The 15,495-nt window shown below is 35.1% G+C and overlaps 1 protein-coding gene across 1 annotated transcript in view; it reads right to left on the reverse strand.

Annotated features, from left to right (window-relative positions):
* Positions 1-1,389: 1,389 nt before the first annotated feature.
* Positions 1,390-15,495, reverse strand: part of CCDC172 (coiled-coil domain containing 172) — a 47,948-nt gene continuing 33,842 nt past the window's right edge. Inside the window, exons 7-8 of the mRNA XM_060100081.1 lie at positions 2,629-2,716; positions 1,390-1,422 (exon numbers count right to left, since the gene is read on the reverse strand). Of these exons, the coding sequence (XP_059956064.1) occupies positions 1,390-1,422; positions 2,629-2,716 (121 nt within the window). The remainder of the gene's footprint in view (positions 1,423-2,628; positions 2,717-15,495) is intronic.

Genomic DNA, 15,495 nt, shown 5'->3' on the forward strand with positions numbered 1-15,495 from the left:
ATTAATGATGTGATACACATTTAATAATAAATATTCAGAAGACTTAGAACTTAGAATGTGGTTAGACAAATGGACTAAAATAAGACAGAACTGAAGTCATGACTAATCCCAGTAACCATTTCCCACTCTGCATTTGCATATAAAACAGACTGCAATTCTCTGGTACCATTCATTTTTTTTCTTCTTAAGCAAAAGTAATTTACTCTTAAATATTTAAAGAATCAAAATAAAAATAACTTTTGAAAATGCAAATTATTTAAACAGATGGCAATTGGTACACATCTCAAAGGAGAGTTCTAACTTTGCTACTTTAAAAAAAAATAAGGATGTAAAGCAACCTATACAAAAAGCTATGCCCAAATAAGACTTGATTTGAAACAAGACTACCTTAACATTAATAGATCTAAGACATTTGTAAACATCTCATATTTGATATTAAACTAATTCAACTAAAATCATAAAAGAAAACATTTGCACTCAGAACTTTGAGTTATATCCTTAAAGTAGCTTTTGTTCCCCTCCCCTGCCTACCACAATTTAGGGCCTTGTTGAATAGTTTCAATATACTTTTTTAAGAAACAGGTGAAAATACACCTTTCTTCCTAGTTAGGACTGCTAACAGCAGAAAGAGATGTGATGTTGGAAATTTGGTGGCAATATCATGATTGATCCAAACATAAGTACACTGTTTTCAGTTGCAATATTTTAGGCCACCAGCAAAAATGAATCCTGATGGCCATAAGGAGACTATGTACCTCCCCAAGTAGATGACTTATTTCATTCTAACCAACACTGGCATTAGGAAGAAAACTGGCAGGCACAAAGTGCTGGAAAGTGGCTGCAGGTGTCCCAGACTTAAATCTGTAGACACATTTAGAGAAAAGTGGAGAAAACTGGCTTCTGTAGATGAAAGGCCTCAGAAGGCCTCTGTCAAAAGACATCTTATGATTACAGAAGGATTAAAATGAAAGTAAGCATCTTTGTTGGTGCAAATGGCACTGACAAAATTGGGTCAATAATCTGAGCTTTTTTTCCTACACTTGATTGGATCTGAGGTAAACTGCAACAATGAATGAACATCAGAAAGCACAGATCAGCTTAAGGGTCGGGGCGGGGAATAAGGAGCCCAAGAACACAATATCTGTTTCTCCTTTTTTCTTCCTTTAGAAATAAAATCAAACCACATAAAAACCCTTAAGTTTCAGCAGGTAACAAGACCAAAGAATTATTTTTTTAAGTGCTAATATATCAATTCTAGATATGAACAACTTTGAACATTTTAAACCTCACGTTTTCCACGAGAAATGGATATCATTCATGTATCTACCACAAAGATTTGATATTAAGATGCTTGATCATATCTTTGATAGCTGATCACTTCTCTACAAGTTATGTTTCCTGAAGATCTTTCTGTGCCAATGTCTGAAATGAAAACATACAATTATTCATGAGAGAAATGAAATTCCTAATAAAAGAATTACATAAAATTCATGTAAATTTAGCACAACAATAACTCTGGGCATTTCTAAATTTTACTATTGAAAGTTTTTATAAATATATAAATCCTATAAAATATAAATCCTAACATACCTATTGGATAATCTTAAATAAGAAAATATTTCCAGAAAATAAATATGGAAGAAAATGTAGTGTATTAAATTAAAACTGTATTTTAACATACTTTAAAGCTAGCTATATATGTCTTCTATTAAAATAGAGCATGACAAATACTGTGTTCATTTTATAAACAACCGAAGTAAGAGGTTAAAAGCAATCTGAAGTGCTCCCACACAATCTGAAAATAAGTTTCCAATAATTGAATCCAAAGTTCTGGAAATCATAAAAATTTGTAATAAGAAAGTTTTAGGATCAAATATAATCAAAGTATAATTTATGCCCATCAAAAACAAAAAGCTTTTAAGCATTATGATAGTTAAACTTCTTCAGTGCATTAATCCTCTAATAACAATTTCAGTCAAGGGGATATTGTGAGGTCAGGTTTGAATTTTTTTTAACTTAGTTTGAAATTGTACATATTCTCTTTATATATTGATATAACTTGCCTTATGCAGCATCTAATTCTCCAAGACTCAAAACATTTCACAGATTTATATCATGACCTTAGTTTTGTTTGTTGTTGCTCTTTTGGTGGTTTTTTTTTTTTTTGGCTGCATTGAGTCTTTGTTGCTGCGCATGGGCTTTCTCTAGTTGTGGCGAGCAGGGGCTACTCTTCCTTGCGGTGAGCGAGCTTCTCATTGCTGTGGCTTCTCTTGTTGCAGAGCATGGGCTCTAAGTGCACGAGCTTTAGTAGTTTTGGCACGTGGGCTCAGTAGTTGTGGCTCGCAGGCTCTAGAGCGCAGGCTCAGTAGTTGTGGTGCACGGGCTTAGTTGCTCCGTGGAATGGGGGAATCTTCCCAGACCAGGGCTCAAACCCGTGTCCCCTGCATTGGCAGGCAGATTCTTAACCACTGCGCCACCAGGGAAGCCCTGTTTTGTTTTTTTGTATCTAGTGCAAATCCATGTGAAGGGCACAATACTAATTCAATGAGATGTATTCCAGTAAAATCATTCTTACCAGTAAGTAAAAAAAAGTGCTGAACAAAAGTTAAACAATCAATTATGGCTTACCAACTGCAAAAATTCTACTTCTGTTTGGAGAGCATCATAAACACTTTGCATGTCATCTTCCTTATAAAGTTCTAATTCTTTTTTAAGTCTGTTTTAAAGGAAAAATTCACTCTATTAATTAGTTCATTAGTAAACTTTTATAATAATTCTTTATTACATGAATAGTGCCAGATTTGCAGCTTCTATTATCAGAATTTCAAGTTAACACTAAAGAATTTGGAAAGATATTTTAATTCTCTATAATTCTGTAAGGAACCAGCCATTAAAATTAGTCTAGGAAAGATAACTGGAGGAACAAGAATTTGAAAGAAGAAATAAAGCTATCTCGTTTTTCAGGTAATTTGAAAACATACTTGGGAAGCCCATGAATCAGTGATAAAACCAACTCAAACAATAAAATAATTCAGTAGGGTGACAAGACACAAAATTAGCAAACAAAAATAAGTAGCCTTCATTGTCACCAGCAATAATTAATATGACTTTTTCATGGATAGGACATCATAAAAATGTTAACTATCCCCAGTTAAATAAAACTTAATTTGATCCTAATAAAAATACTAACACTTTTTCCCCTGGTGCTAGGTGAATTTGATTCTAAAGTTCATATGAAAAAAAGTAAAAGAACATTCTAGAAAAACCCTTGAATTTTTTTTTCCAAGAAAGCCCTGAAAAAAGAGAAAACAAAGAAAGGTGACTAGCCCTATGAGATATTAAATCATACCATTAATCCTTTATAATTAAAAGAGTGCAGTAGTGGCATATAAATAGAGCAGTGGAACACAGAAGACAGAAATAGCTTAAAAGGGACAGGTGGACATTTAGCATATGCGAAAGGAGCTTCCTCAAACCACTGTAAAAGACTGACTTTTTAATAAGCTGTGTTAGAAAAACCGGATAGCTATGTGCTATGTGGCTATAAATGGACTGTCAAAGCTAAAATTGGCTCTGTATCTCATAGCATACACCAAAACATACTCTAACTGGATCAAAGATTTAAGTGTAAAAAATGAAACTATCTAAGGACAAAGTGAAAGAATAGGGAAATTCCTTTATAAACTGGTTGTGGCCAAGAACTTTCTCACTATGGCTCAAAATATAAATGAAAAATGAGTATTCAATTCAATTACATTTAAAAAATCGCATAGCAAAACACATGAGTAAAGTCAAAAGATGACAATCTGAGAGAAAATACTTGCCACATACATCACAGATAAAAGTGTAATCTCTCTAATATGTAAAGGGACTTTATAATCAAGGGGAAAAAAGACCAAAACTCTGATTAAAAAATGGGGGAAAGTCATAAACAGTCACTTCACAGAAAAAAGTATAAAAATCATCCCTAAACATTTGAAAAGTGCTTAATATTACTCATGATAAAAATATGGTCAATTTCACTCATAATAAAGACTTGAAAATTTACTACACAGGTATATAATTTCTCATCTATCAGATTGGTAAAACTCCAAAAACTTGATAACACACTTTCTTCATAAGGTTGTGGATAAACAGGTGTACTCAGACATTGATGGGGGAATTTAAAATGGTTAAACTTCAAAGGAGGAGAATTTGGCAGTATATAACAAAACTACATTTATATTTTCTTTTTGACTTTGCCATTCCACATCAGTAATACACCCTATAAAAACAAACAACATATGCACAAAGTTATTGTTGCATTATTATTTGTAATCACAAAATATAGTAAACAACCTGTGTCCACTCTTATGAGACTGGTTGAATAAACTATAGCACATCCATATAATGGAGTATTATACAGTATAAAAAGAATGAAGATAAAGATGAAAAGAAACACAGAAGGGATAAACCAGTAACTAGTGAAAATGGTCACCTACAGCAGTGAGTGAAAATGGGGTGGAATAGATATGGAATGAAATGAAACTCATCTGGGTATATCTTTCTTATATACTTCTGACTTTTGAATCTTGATGATTATTTACATATTTGACAAATAAAATTAAATAAATAAAGTTGAGGAAAAGACCATAAAGTTTAACACAAAATAACAGTTGAGTTAAACACAAACAGAAACAAATAAACCTGTTTTTCAAATTTATAATCACAGATTAAAAAAAAAGAATTCAAGTAATTTTCAAACATAGTAGTCTATAACCCTCAGTGGGATATGTTGTAAGGCGATAAGAATTATAAAGGAATCTTAAATTTTATTTACTACTTTTGTTGTTAGTGAAGGTACACAGCTAGTAATTCTAAAATTATTTTACAAGATTGTAAGAAATGGATAATTACATTGATGTTGTTAAGAACCAGAGTTTTCACTAGAAGAAGGAAGATATACATAGAAAATGGAGGGAAGAGGAAAAAAAAAAACCTGTCATTTTGGATTTGAATGGAAGGGATCAGTATAAAAAAAAATCATGATTTAAAAAAATGGTATTTTTATTTCTGTCCGTTTAAAGTATTCAGAAGCAATGACACCCAGTAGTAACGAGCACATCTAGCATGCTAATCTTAGCTTCTAAAACCAGTACCAACTAAAAGACACCAGGACTCCTTGAAATAATTGGTCCCAGGGCTGAGGTAGGTATTATAATATACAAGGTGAGCCTAGAATATTTTGTTGCACAAGAAGGAAAGAAAGTGACCAAAAACTGATGGGAAAATGTCAAAAGACACAAAAATTTAGTTCAAGCGACTGCCTCTAGCCAAATCTGGGACAATTTGAGCATCAGAAATAGTGACAATAATGTATTATAACACATGAAATAACAAAGAAATCCATGAATCCATAGAAAATCTTAAAAAGGAGAAATTAAAAGGATGGGGTAAGAGGAAGGGGAACTTCTGTCTTTTTTCCCCCAGAATTTTACTAGCTAATAAAAGAAGAGGGAATTCCATTATTAGAAAGTTGCCACTTTGCAACCACCAATGTAATAACTGACTCAGGGAAGAATCATTAGTGGACACTAAAATGATTGCATGAAAAGTTATTGGGAAAAAGGCTATGCAAAAGGTCTCAGAGTCATCCCCTATATCACTTAGTAAATATCCATGGAAAAGAATATTTTCTCACTGAAGAAATCTGACAGACACAATCTTATCTAAGGGATCAAACCTAACATAACTGAAAATGAAACAAACTGACATTATATACCTTCTGATACAATGCTCTGAGGACACAATATTACTTATATATTATTCTTGCCCAAAATTATTTAACCTGAATCTAATCTCAAAGGAACAAATAAATCTAAATTGAAGGACATTTACGAAACAACTGGCCTAGATTCTTAAAAAAAAAAGAAAATGTAACTATAAAGAATGTACAAAGAACTCATACAACTCAACATCAAAAAAACAAACAACTTGATTAAAAAACAGGCAAAGATCTGAACAGACATTTTTTTTCCAAAGAAGACATACAGATGGCCAACAGGCACATGAGAAGATGCTCAACATCACTAATCACCATGGAAATGCAAATCAAAGCCACAACGGGCTATCACCTCAAACCTGTCAGAATGGCTAAAAGACAACAATTAACAGTGTTGGCTAGGATGTGGACAAAAGTGAACCCTTATGCACTGTTGGTGGAAATGTAAATTGGTACAGCCACTGGAAAACAGTAGAGAATTTTTCAAAAAATTAAAAATAGAACTGCCATATGATTCCAAACTTGCACTCCTGGGTATTTATCTTAAGAAAATGAAAACACTAATTAGAAAAGATAGATGCACCCCTATATTTATTGCAGTATTATTTACAATAGCTAAGATATGGAAGCAACCTAAGTGCCCATCAATAGATGAATGGATAAAGAAATTGTAGCGTGTGTGTGTGTGTGTGTGTGTGTGTGTGTGTGTGTATTCAGCCATAAAAAACTGAAATCTTGCCATTTGCAACAACATGGATGGACCCAGAGGGTATTATGCTAAGTGAAATATGTCAGACAGAGTAAGACAAATATTGTATGATTTCACTTATATGTGGAATCTAAAAAAACAAAACAAATGAGCAAACATGACAAAACAGAAACAGAGTTATAGGCATGGAGGTAGTTGACAGACAGGAGGGCGATGGTGGAAGGAAAGAAATAGGTGAAGGAGATTTAGAGGTACAAACTTCCAGTTGCAAAATAAATGCATCACAGGTATGGAATGTAGAGTGTGGAGAAAATAGTCAATTACTATGTAATATCTTTGTATGGTGACATAGTATAACTAGACTTAACATGGTGATCATTTTGATACAGAAATATCAAATCACAGGAAATAATAAAGTACTGCAGGTTAATTATACTTCAAAAACAAACAAACTCATTAAAAAAGAGATCAAATTTGTGGTTACCAGAGGCAGGGGTTGTGGGGAGGAGGAACTGGATGAAGGCAGTCAAAAAGTATAAAATTCCAATTATAAGATAAATAAACACCATGGATATAATGTACATGACAAATATAATGAACACTGCTGTATGTTACATATGAAAGTTGTTAAGAGACTAAATCCTAAGAGTTCTCATCACAAGGAAAAAATTTTTTTCTAAAATCCTGCTGAATTTTTTTCTAAAGTCAACAGCATGGGATTTTCTTTCTGAGCATTTGAAGATAGAGTGGTTTTGTGAACAGCATGTAATGGAAACAGCACAAAAGTTAATATACACCTGCTACTGAGAGACTCTAAATGCATGTATATGAAGTAGTAAATCAATGCTGTTGCCTCTTCAGTGAAAAGGTCATCCAGTTAAGTTGGTCACAGAAGTCACATTGATGGTCCTTAGATTTATAAGAAGGTATAAGCACATGATGATGTTAAAATACTTCTAACCTCTCTAAAAGATACACAGAAAAATATGTGTATTTACATACGCATTTTTTATTTTACCAAATATGTATAGATACTTTTAAATTATGAGAGTAGGCTATGTTGATTAAATAAAAAACTCAAACATTACAAAAATGTAAAACATCAGTCTCCTCTCCCATCGTCTTTCTCCAGAAACCCTCGGTGTAACCAGTGTTCAAAGTTTGGCATATATCCTTTCAGAGTTTGCAAGCACACATACACCTGTGCACACGCATGCATGTGTGTGTTTAGCAAAAAGATAGGATCACACGTACTGGTCTGTAGTTTGCTTTATTACTTAGAAAATACAGACATTTCTCATTAATACATACTAATCAACTTTATTCTTTTTAATGCCAGTGTATGGAGATGCCATATTTTATAACCTTCCTCCCATTGATGGATGTATGAGTTCTTAAATATTCATAATTAGAAACACTTTCATAAATGTATCCTTAAATACTTGTGGGAGTGTTTGTGTAACATTATTTAGGATAATCATCATTTAGCAGAGTAATAAGAATTGTTATCCAGTCTATATTGAGAAAATAATGCACATTTACTTTGCAATACTCTCTGTTATCAACAGGAATGAACTCAAAGTGGACAAGTGTAACAAGATCTCAGTTCCAAAGCTTCTGGAAAATACTAGTCAAAAATTATGTGTATGTAACCAACCCATATCATCTCTCTCTTTTTTTTTTAACATTTATAAGATGTGAAAATCCCCATTTAATTCCAGGATCATTCTTAGCTATGTATTTTGTTGAATATTTCTGTTGACTCTGCATCTTTTCTGGTATAACTTCATCATTTATTCACTAACAGAAGTGCCTCTACAGCATTGATTATGTAGCCTTCAAGCTAATAGAGATCCCCTGTTTTGTGAATTCTCGGCACACACTGTAGTTATTAAAGCTTCTAAGTAAATACAAGGGAAATTTTTATGGTAGAAATCAGTTGATTATTTTAAATGTTATATTCTGATATAAATGTGCCTATTTGCAAAGGTACCAAACATTGAAGTAATTTTGCTTATTATATGAGCCATATATAATATTAATTATTTCCAAAATTCATTTGTATCTTTGATATCATTACGCAGATTTTTTTTTTTTCATTTTCATATGTTACCCTTACGAACAACCCCTTTTGGTGTGGGGATGAGGAAGATAATAGAAAATATGTGGTAAAAGGAGATGCCACCCAACCCAGGATTTGGAGTAATGGAGATGCTGGTAGGACCCCCCTCTCTTTTACCTCCTTCTCAGTAGATCTCTCAAGTTCAGCCTTACACACCTATGAAAGTTCCTACCTGTCTGCTGGTGGCCTGGACTGAAGGAAGGCATAATTAGAAAATTGAAATTCTACTTTCACACAATCAACTTCCAAACCCACTCTCAGAAATAAATTGGGTATGAAAGAGAATGACATATATATCTTTAAAAAGGAGGGCCTCCCTGGTGGCGCAGTGGTTGAGAGTCCGCCTGCCGATGCAGGGGATACGGGTTCGTGCCCCGGTCTGGGAGGATCCCATATGCCGCGGAGCGGCTGGGCCCGTGAGCCATGGCCGCTGGGCCTGCGCATCCGGAGCCTGCGCATCCGGAGCCTGTGCTCCGCAACGGGGGAGGCCACAACAGTGAGAGGCCTGCATACCACCAAAAAAAAAAAAAAAAAAAAAGGAGTATTTTGTGTTTAAATGGCACTGAAATAATTTTCATATGAATTACTATAGAGAAATAATATTTTAAAAGTCAAGCCATGAAAAAAGTGAAAAGTAGGAAGGACTATTTATTAAAACTTTAGTGTGATTAAGGAAACCAAAAAGGATAAGATTAATAGACTTAACACATAAGATTTAAAATTCTATGTGTCAAAAATGTCATCAACATTGAATGATAATCTGGGTGAAATCTATAGTACTTATGACAAAGGATAACAGTTTATCAAACAACTAACTGATAAAAAAATCAGTAAGACACTAAAAATCAATAGTTTTTCATTCATGTATTCATCCAGCAAACATGTATCAAACACTTCCTTTGTTCCATACACTATGCAAGTTACTAGAGATACCAAGATGAATAAGACAAGGTAATTCATTTATACTGCTTATCAATTAAGTACAGATTAAAACTACTGAATATCAATTTTCTATCAGATTTTGAAAGACATACTTAAATGACCATAATCAAAATTGGCAACAGTGTGGTACAGAGATAACTCATCTGTTGCTGTGGCAGTATACACTGCATATATTTGGAATGTAATTTGATGAATGTAAATTATTGTAAGCATCTTTAAAATGTTTATGCCATTTAGTGCAATAATTCCACTTATGAGCTCTATCCCAAGGGAATAATTCCAAGTACAGAGGAAGCTTTGTGTACAAAGGTGTTCATAGAAATGTTATTTATAGTAGGAAAAAATAGGAACAACTTAAATGCTGTACTATAAATGAATGATTAAATTAACTGTGGTATAACCACTTGGACTACTATATATTTATCTTAAATGGTATTAATTGGCATGTGTAATTAACTGGGGGAAATGTATATGATAGCATTAAGCAAAAGAAAAAAACGAAGAGGCAAGATTACATAATCACTATCACATAGAAGCAAAAGACCTAGACAAAGTATACCTACATTTTAATAGCATTGAGTTTGTGTAGTAGGACTTTGGGTGAAAATTGTCCTTCTTTCTAATTAAATAGTACTTGTTTACATTTCTATAGCTAAAAAGACTATTCTTTTAGTTAAGGCTTTTCTATGGCACTTAGAGGTAACAAAAAAATGAAATCGTGCAGGATATCATAAAAATACATGGCACATACATTTTGCTAAACTAACTAGCAATGTTGGCCCATCCTCATCAATATCTGATGATTTGGAGAAAGGTGACAATAACCAATGCACACTGCCCTTAGTTATTGTGCAGTAGGTGAAGGAAGTTCTTCTTGACTCCTGTAGGCAATCAGTCTATGCACTGAAGCATGAGATCTGCTTACCATTATATAGCTTTGGCCTAGCTGCAAATACATTAATATTCATACTATTAGCATCTAGCCTCTTTTAAAGCTAGCAACAGTAATCTTTTCTTTAAGTACAGATCTAAATTCTACAGCTTGATTATATGCTGAATAGTGAGATACTTCTTATAATTTATTCTAAATGCCGTCCTTAATTTCAGTAGTCTTTCATCCTTATCGTTAGCTAACTAAAAGGGGAAGTGGTCACCATCCAATTCTGATGGGCTTGAGAGCTCTTACCAAACCTGTAGTCCATTTGAACTGAAAGGGGACAGGGCAAGTATTGATGGTATGGTGGGAAGAAAGATCCCTATCACTGTATTTGAAAAGATAAATATATTAAAAATGAAGCCTTACATACATTGCATAGCAGCATCTACAGTATATTGTAACTCTCCATTTAACTTTCCACTTACTCTTTAAAAATATTTATTACAAGGGATTTTATGCTTGTGTAAACATCTAATGCTCCAAATTAATAACTTGTTCTATGTTTCCAACTTGAGCATTCCTTCAGAATTTTTATTCACTATTAAATTCCTACAAATTCAGAAGACAATGAACTTCACATATATGAGGTATTGTCAACAGCATGGGATTTTAGAAAATCCTGCTGTATTAAACAAGCATAAACACTGGTTATAAAAAGTGTAAAACCAGTCTAAGAAGAAGTGTTGTAGGTAAAAAAAAATGCCTGAAATGTTTCAAGTTGTCTGGTATGTTACTATTGCAGTAAATAAAAAGTCATGATGAAGAACTGTATTTTGGTGACCCTGGTGTTGAGTAATAATAAAAAATAATAGGTGTTGGGAGTTTGAAGTGGTCCAGTATATAATGCTATTCTTGCCTACCTGAATTCTGCCCATCTGAGAAATAAGGAAGGCAGAAGGAATGTCAAGATGTCAAGTTTGCTACTAATATAGCAGTGACTGGAGAATGGGGCTTATATCTGCATGCAAAGGATTCACTAATACTGAACCCCAGAATTAGACTAACGTAACTCACACCACTAGAGACAGAATTGGATGCCACAAGCTTTCTTTCATGGAGTCCTATCGCTGTAACACTTAAGGGATAGAGGAGCAGAGTGGAACACACACTCTGAGGCCAGCCATACTCCAGAGAGGTAAGGAGAAGAAAGCTGGGCTTCGGTTTATCCTTCCAAACTCACCAATCAGACTGAATCACTCCTCTCCACCTTAGAATAAGAAAGAAGGAGTTCTGGAGGGGGACAACAAGGAGGGTTAAACCAGTAAAGCTTTTTCTTCATGGAAGAAAAAAACCAGGAGTGGAAAGAATTCCATGGGGCTATCTCAGGGGTTAATATACACCATGTCTTTGCAAATAACACTGAAAATAGATGAGGAACTTTTATCTTCTTTGTAGTAAAAATAAAATATGTAGACTCAACCACTGGAACAAATATTTATTAAACACTAAGTACCCTGGACTATGTTAGATGCAGACACTGATAGAAAAATGAAGAAGTAGTAGAGGGAGTTCCCAGTTAAGTGGGAGAGATTGATACACGTAAATATCATAGAATATGATCAATGATATAACAGAATTATAAACATATTCTCTATGAACACAGAGAAAGGAACAGTAGAGGAACGCTTTCATAATTTATTACGTTCATTTATTCCTTCATTTATTTATTCAATACCTACTGTATGCCAACCTCTGTACCAAGGTGTTAGACCATGCGTATACAATGGTAAACAAAGTAGACAAGATCTTTCCCCTTACTGAGCACATGATGAGATAGACATAAAAATAAAGCACATAAATATGTAATAACAAAATGGAATCTGTGCTATCAAGGAAAAAATACAGTGTGTTATTAGGAAAAACAACAGGTTATAAAATTTAGATCACAGGGACCCTTCTCTGAGGAAATATTTCAACTGAGATCTAGAGGATAGGGCACGTCCCACCAGGCAGGAGACAAGCAGGCAAGGGGCAAACAGATAACTTGAGGAGAAAGAAAGGCACAGATAAAGGTCTTAGGTGGAAGAAAGCTCGGAGTGCTTGAGGGAGCAGAGTGAGAAGGGGACCATGGTTGAAAATAACATCAGGGAGGTGGTCATATACCATATTGTGACGAGTCATGGACTTTAGGTTTTATTATGTTCATTATGAAGCCATTGGTGATTTTAATAAGGGGGCTGACACGATTCAATTTATAATGCAATGAAGGTAGCAAGAGTGGATAACAGGAAAGCAGAGAGAGATTGTTACTGTGATCCAGGTGAGAGAGAGGAGTGGCTAGAACCAGGATGGTGGCCATGGAGAGAGAAGTGGAAGGATTCAAGAATATTTTGGAGGTAAAAGCAACAAAACTTGGTGATGGAAGGGGGTAGGGTGAGAATGATGAGATTTCTGAACACATCAAACATGCCTGCTACATTTTGGGTTTACTCAGGAAAAATGACATGTGAGCTAGGCCTAGAAGACTAAATCAGATTTTTAACTAATAGAGAAAAAAGAGAAAGATACAGAGGTGTGAAGTCCTGTGGCATATTTGGAATTCCACAAATAGTATTCTGATGTGCTAGTAGAATAGAGTATATGATAGAAATGCAGGAAGATAGCACAGATTATGTTTTTGTTTGTTTAATCAGGGCAGCATCACTTCAGATCTATTTCTGTTTATATTAAATTCTTGGGAATTCAGAACTGGAGCTTAGGAAGGATGGATTAGTGACAAAGATTTGGAAATTATCTATGGATGATAACTAAAACTTTAGACCAGATGAGATCCATGGAGAGTACAAAGTAAGAAAACAATCAATGACTAACCTTTTGGGAGCCTCTGCACTTAAAGGACAGGCAGGAGAAAAAAATGAGAAAGAAGCCTGAAAGGCATGAAATTCAAATGGATAGTATGAAATAAAAATGAAATCCTAAGTAATTATACAATTATAATTATGTCTAATAATTATAGAGCATTTACTGTGTACCAAGCACTGTTGTAAGGGCTTTATATATATTAAGACATTTAGTTTTTGCTATAGTCTTGTGAGGTAGGGCCATTATGAACCTCATTTTATAGATGTAGAGAATGAGGCATAAACAAGTTAAATTGCTTGTCCAAGGTCACTAACCTAGTAAATAGCAGAGCTGGGCTTCAAAGGTGTTTGTAATCTTAACCTCTATGCTTACTGCCTCTCGAGACCCTGAGATTTCTGTCCTCCCTGGGCTATGCGAAAAAACTAGCTTGGTCTGTTATACAACCCTCAGGGACGGTTCTTAGAAATTAACACAACCTCTGGTTTAGGTATTCATCATAGCAATATTCTATAAGTTAGTTGCTTTAACATGTGTTAATTAATGAGCCCACACTCTTCACATTAGAATCTTTTAAATAAACAAACGTCTTGTAATTTATAAACAGGGGAAGATTACTTAAAGCAGAGACCATTAAACTGTTGTGAATATAAAGTACTGGTTCTCAAATGTAAAATAGATAGCTAGTGGGAAGTAGCCGCATAGCACAGGGAGATCAGCTCAGTGCTTTGCAACCACCTAGAGGGGTGGGATAGAGAGTGTGGGAGGGAGATGCAAGAGGGAGGGGATATGGGGATATATGTATACATATAGCTGATTCACTTTGTTATACAGCAGAAACTAACATACCATTGTAAAGCAATTATACTCTAATAAAGGTGTTAAAAATAAATAAATAAAGTACTAGTTCTCTCCATTAATGGATGGCATTAAGTTAGAGTCCAACAAGCAACCTGGACATGGCAGATTAACTTTATAAAAACATAATCATTACAAAAGAATTTCAATAATATAGACAGAATAAAATATGCATCAAAATTTTCTAATTGCAAAAAGTAGAAACAATAAGTTCCTAGAGATGAAGTATTAATTTTTTGTAATTAATTTTTGTAACTTTTTGTAACCAGTAATTGCTTTCTTACTGGTTAAAGTTTAATAAAAGTAGAAGTACAATTATAATAACTTTAAAATAAAACTGGTCCTGAACTGGGGACAATTTTGCCCACCCGTCTCTGCCCAGGGGACACTGAGCAATATCTGGAGTCATTTTTGGTTTGTCACAACTGGGGTGGGTGGCACTACTGGCATCTAGTTGGTAGAGGCCAGGGATGCTAATAAGCATGTTACCCTGCATAGGACGGCAGTTGGTAGAGGCCAGGGATGCTAATAAGCATGTTACCCTGCATAGGACGGCAGTTGGTAGAGGCCAGGGATGCTAATAAGCATGTTACCCTGCATAGGACGGCAGTTGGTAGAGGCCAGGGATGCTAATAAGCATGTTACCCTGCATAGGACGGCAGTTGGTAGAGGCCAGGGATGCTAATAAGCATCTTACCCTGCATAGGACGGCAGTTGGTAGAGGCCAGGAATGCTAATAAGCATGTTACCCTGCATAGGACGGCAGTTGGTAGAGGCCAGGGATGCTAATAAGCATGTTACCCTGCATAGGACGGCAGTTGGTAGAGGCCAGGAATGCTAATAAGCATCTTACCCTGCATAGGACGGCAGTTGGTAGAGGCCAGGAATGCTAATAAACATGTTACCCTGCATAGGACGGCAGTTGGTAGAGGCCAGGGATGCTAATAAGCATGTTACCCTGCATAGGACGGCAGTTGGTAGAGGCCAGGGATGCTAATAAGCATCTTACCCTGCATAGGACGGCAGTTGGCAGAGGCCAGGGATGCTAATAAGCATCTTACCCTGCAAAGGACAGCAGTTGGCAGAGGCCAGGAATGCTAATAAGCATCTTACCCTGCAAAGGACAGCAGCTGGCAGAGGCCAGGAATGCTAATAAACATGTTACCCTGCATAGGACGGCAGTTGGCAGAGGCCAGGAATGCTAATAAGCATCTTACCCTGCATAGGACGGCAGTTGGCAGAGGCCAGGAATGCTAATAAGCATCTTACCCTGCAAAGGACGGCAGTTGGCAGAGGCCAGGAATGCTAATAAGCATCTTACCCTGCATAGGACGGCAGTTGGTAGAGGCCAGGAATGCTAATAAGCA

This window comes from Mesoplodon densirostris, chromosome 1 (assembly GCF_025265405.1).
Source record: "Mesoplodon densirostris isolate mMesDen1 chromosome 1, mMesDen1 primary haplotype, whole genome shotgun sequence".
Classification (NCBI taxonomy): domain Eukaryota; kingdom Metazoa; phylum Chordata; class Mammalia; order Artiodactyla; family Ziphiidae; genus Mesoplodon; species Mesoplodon densirostris.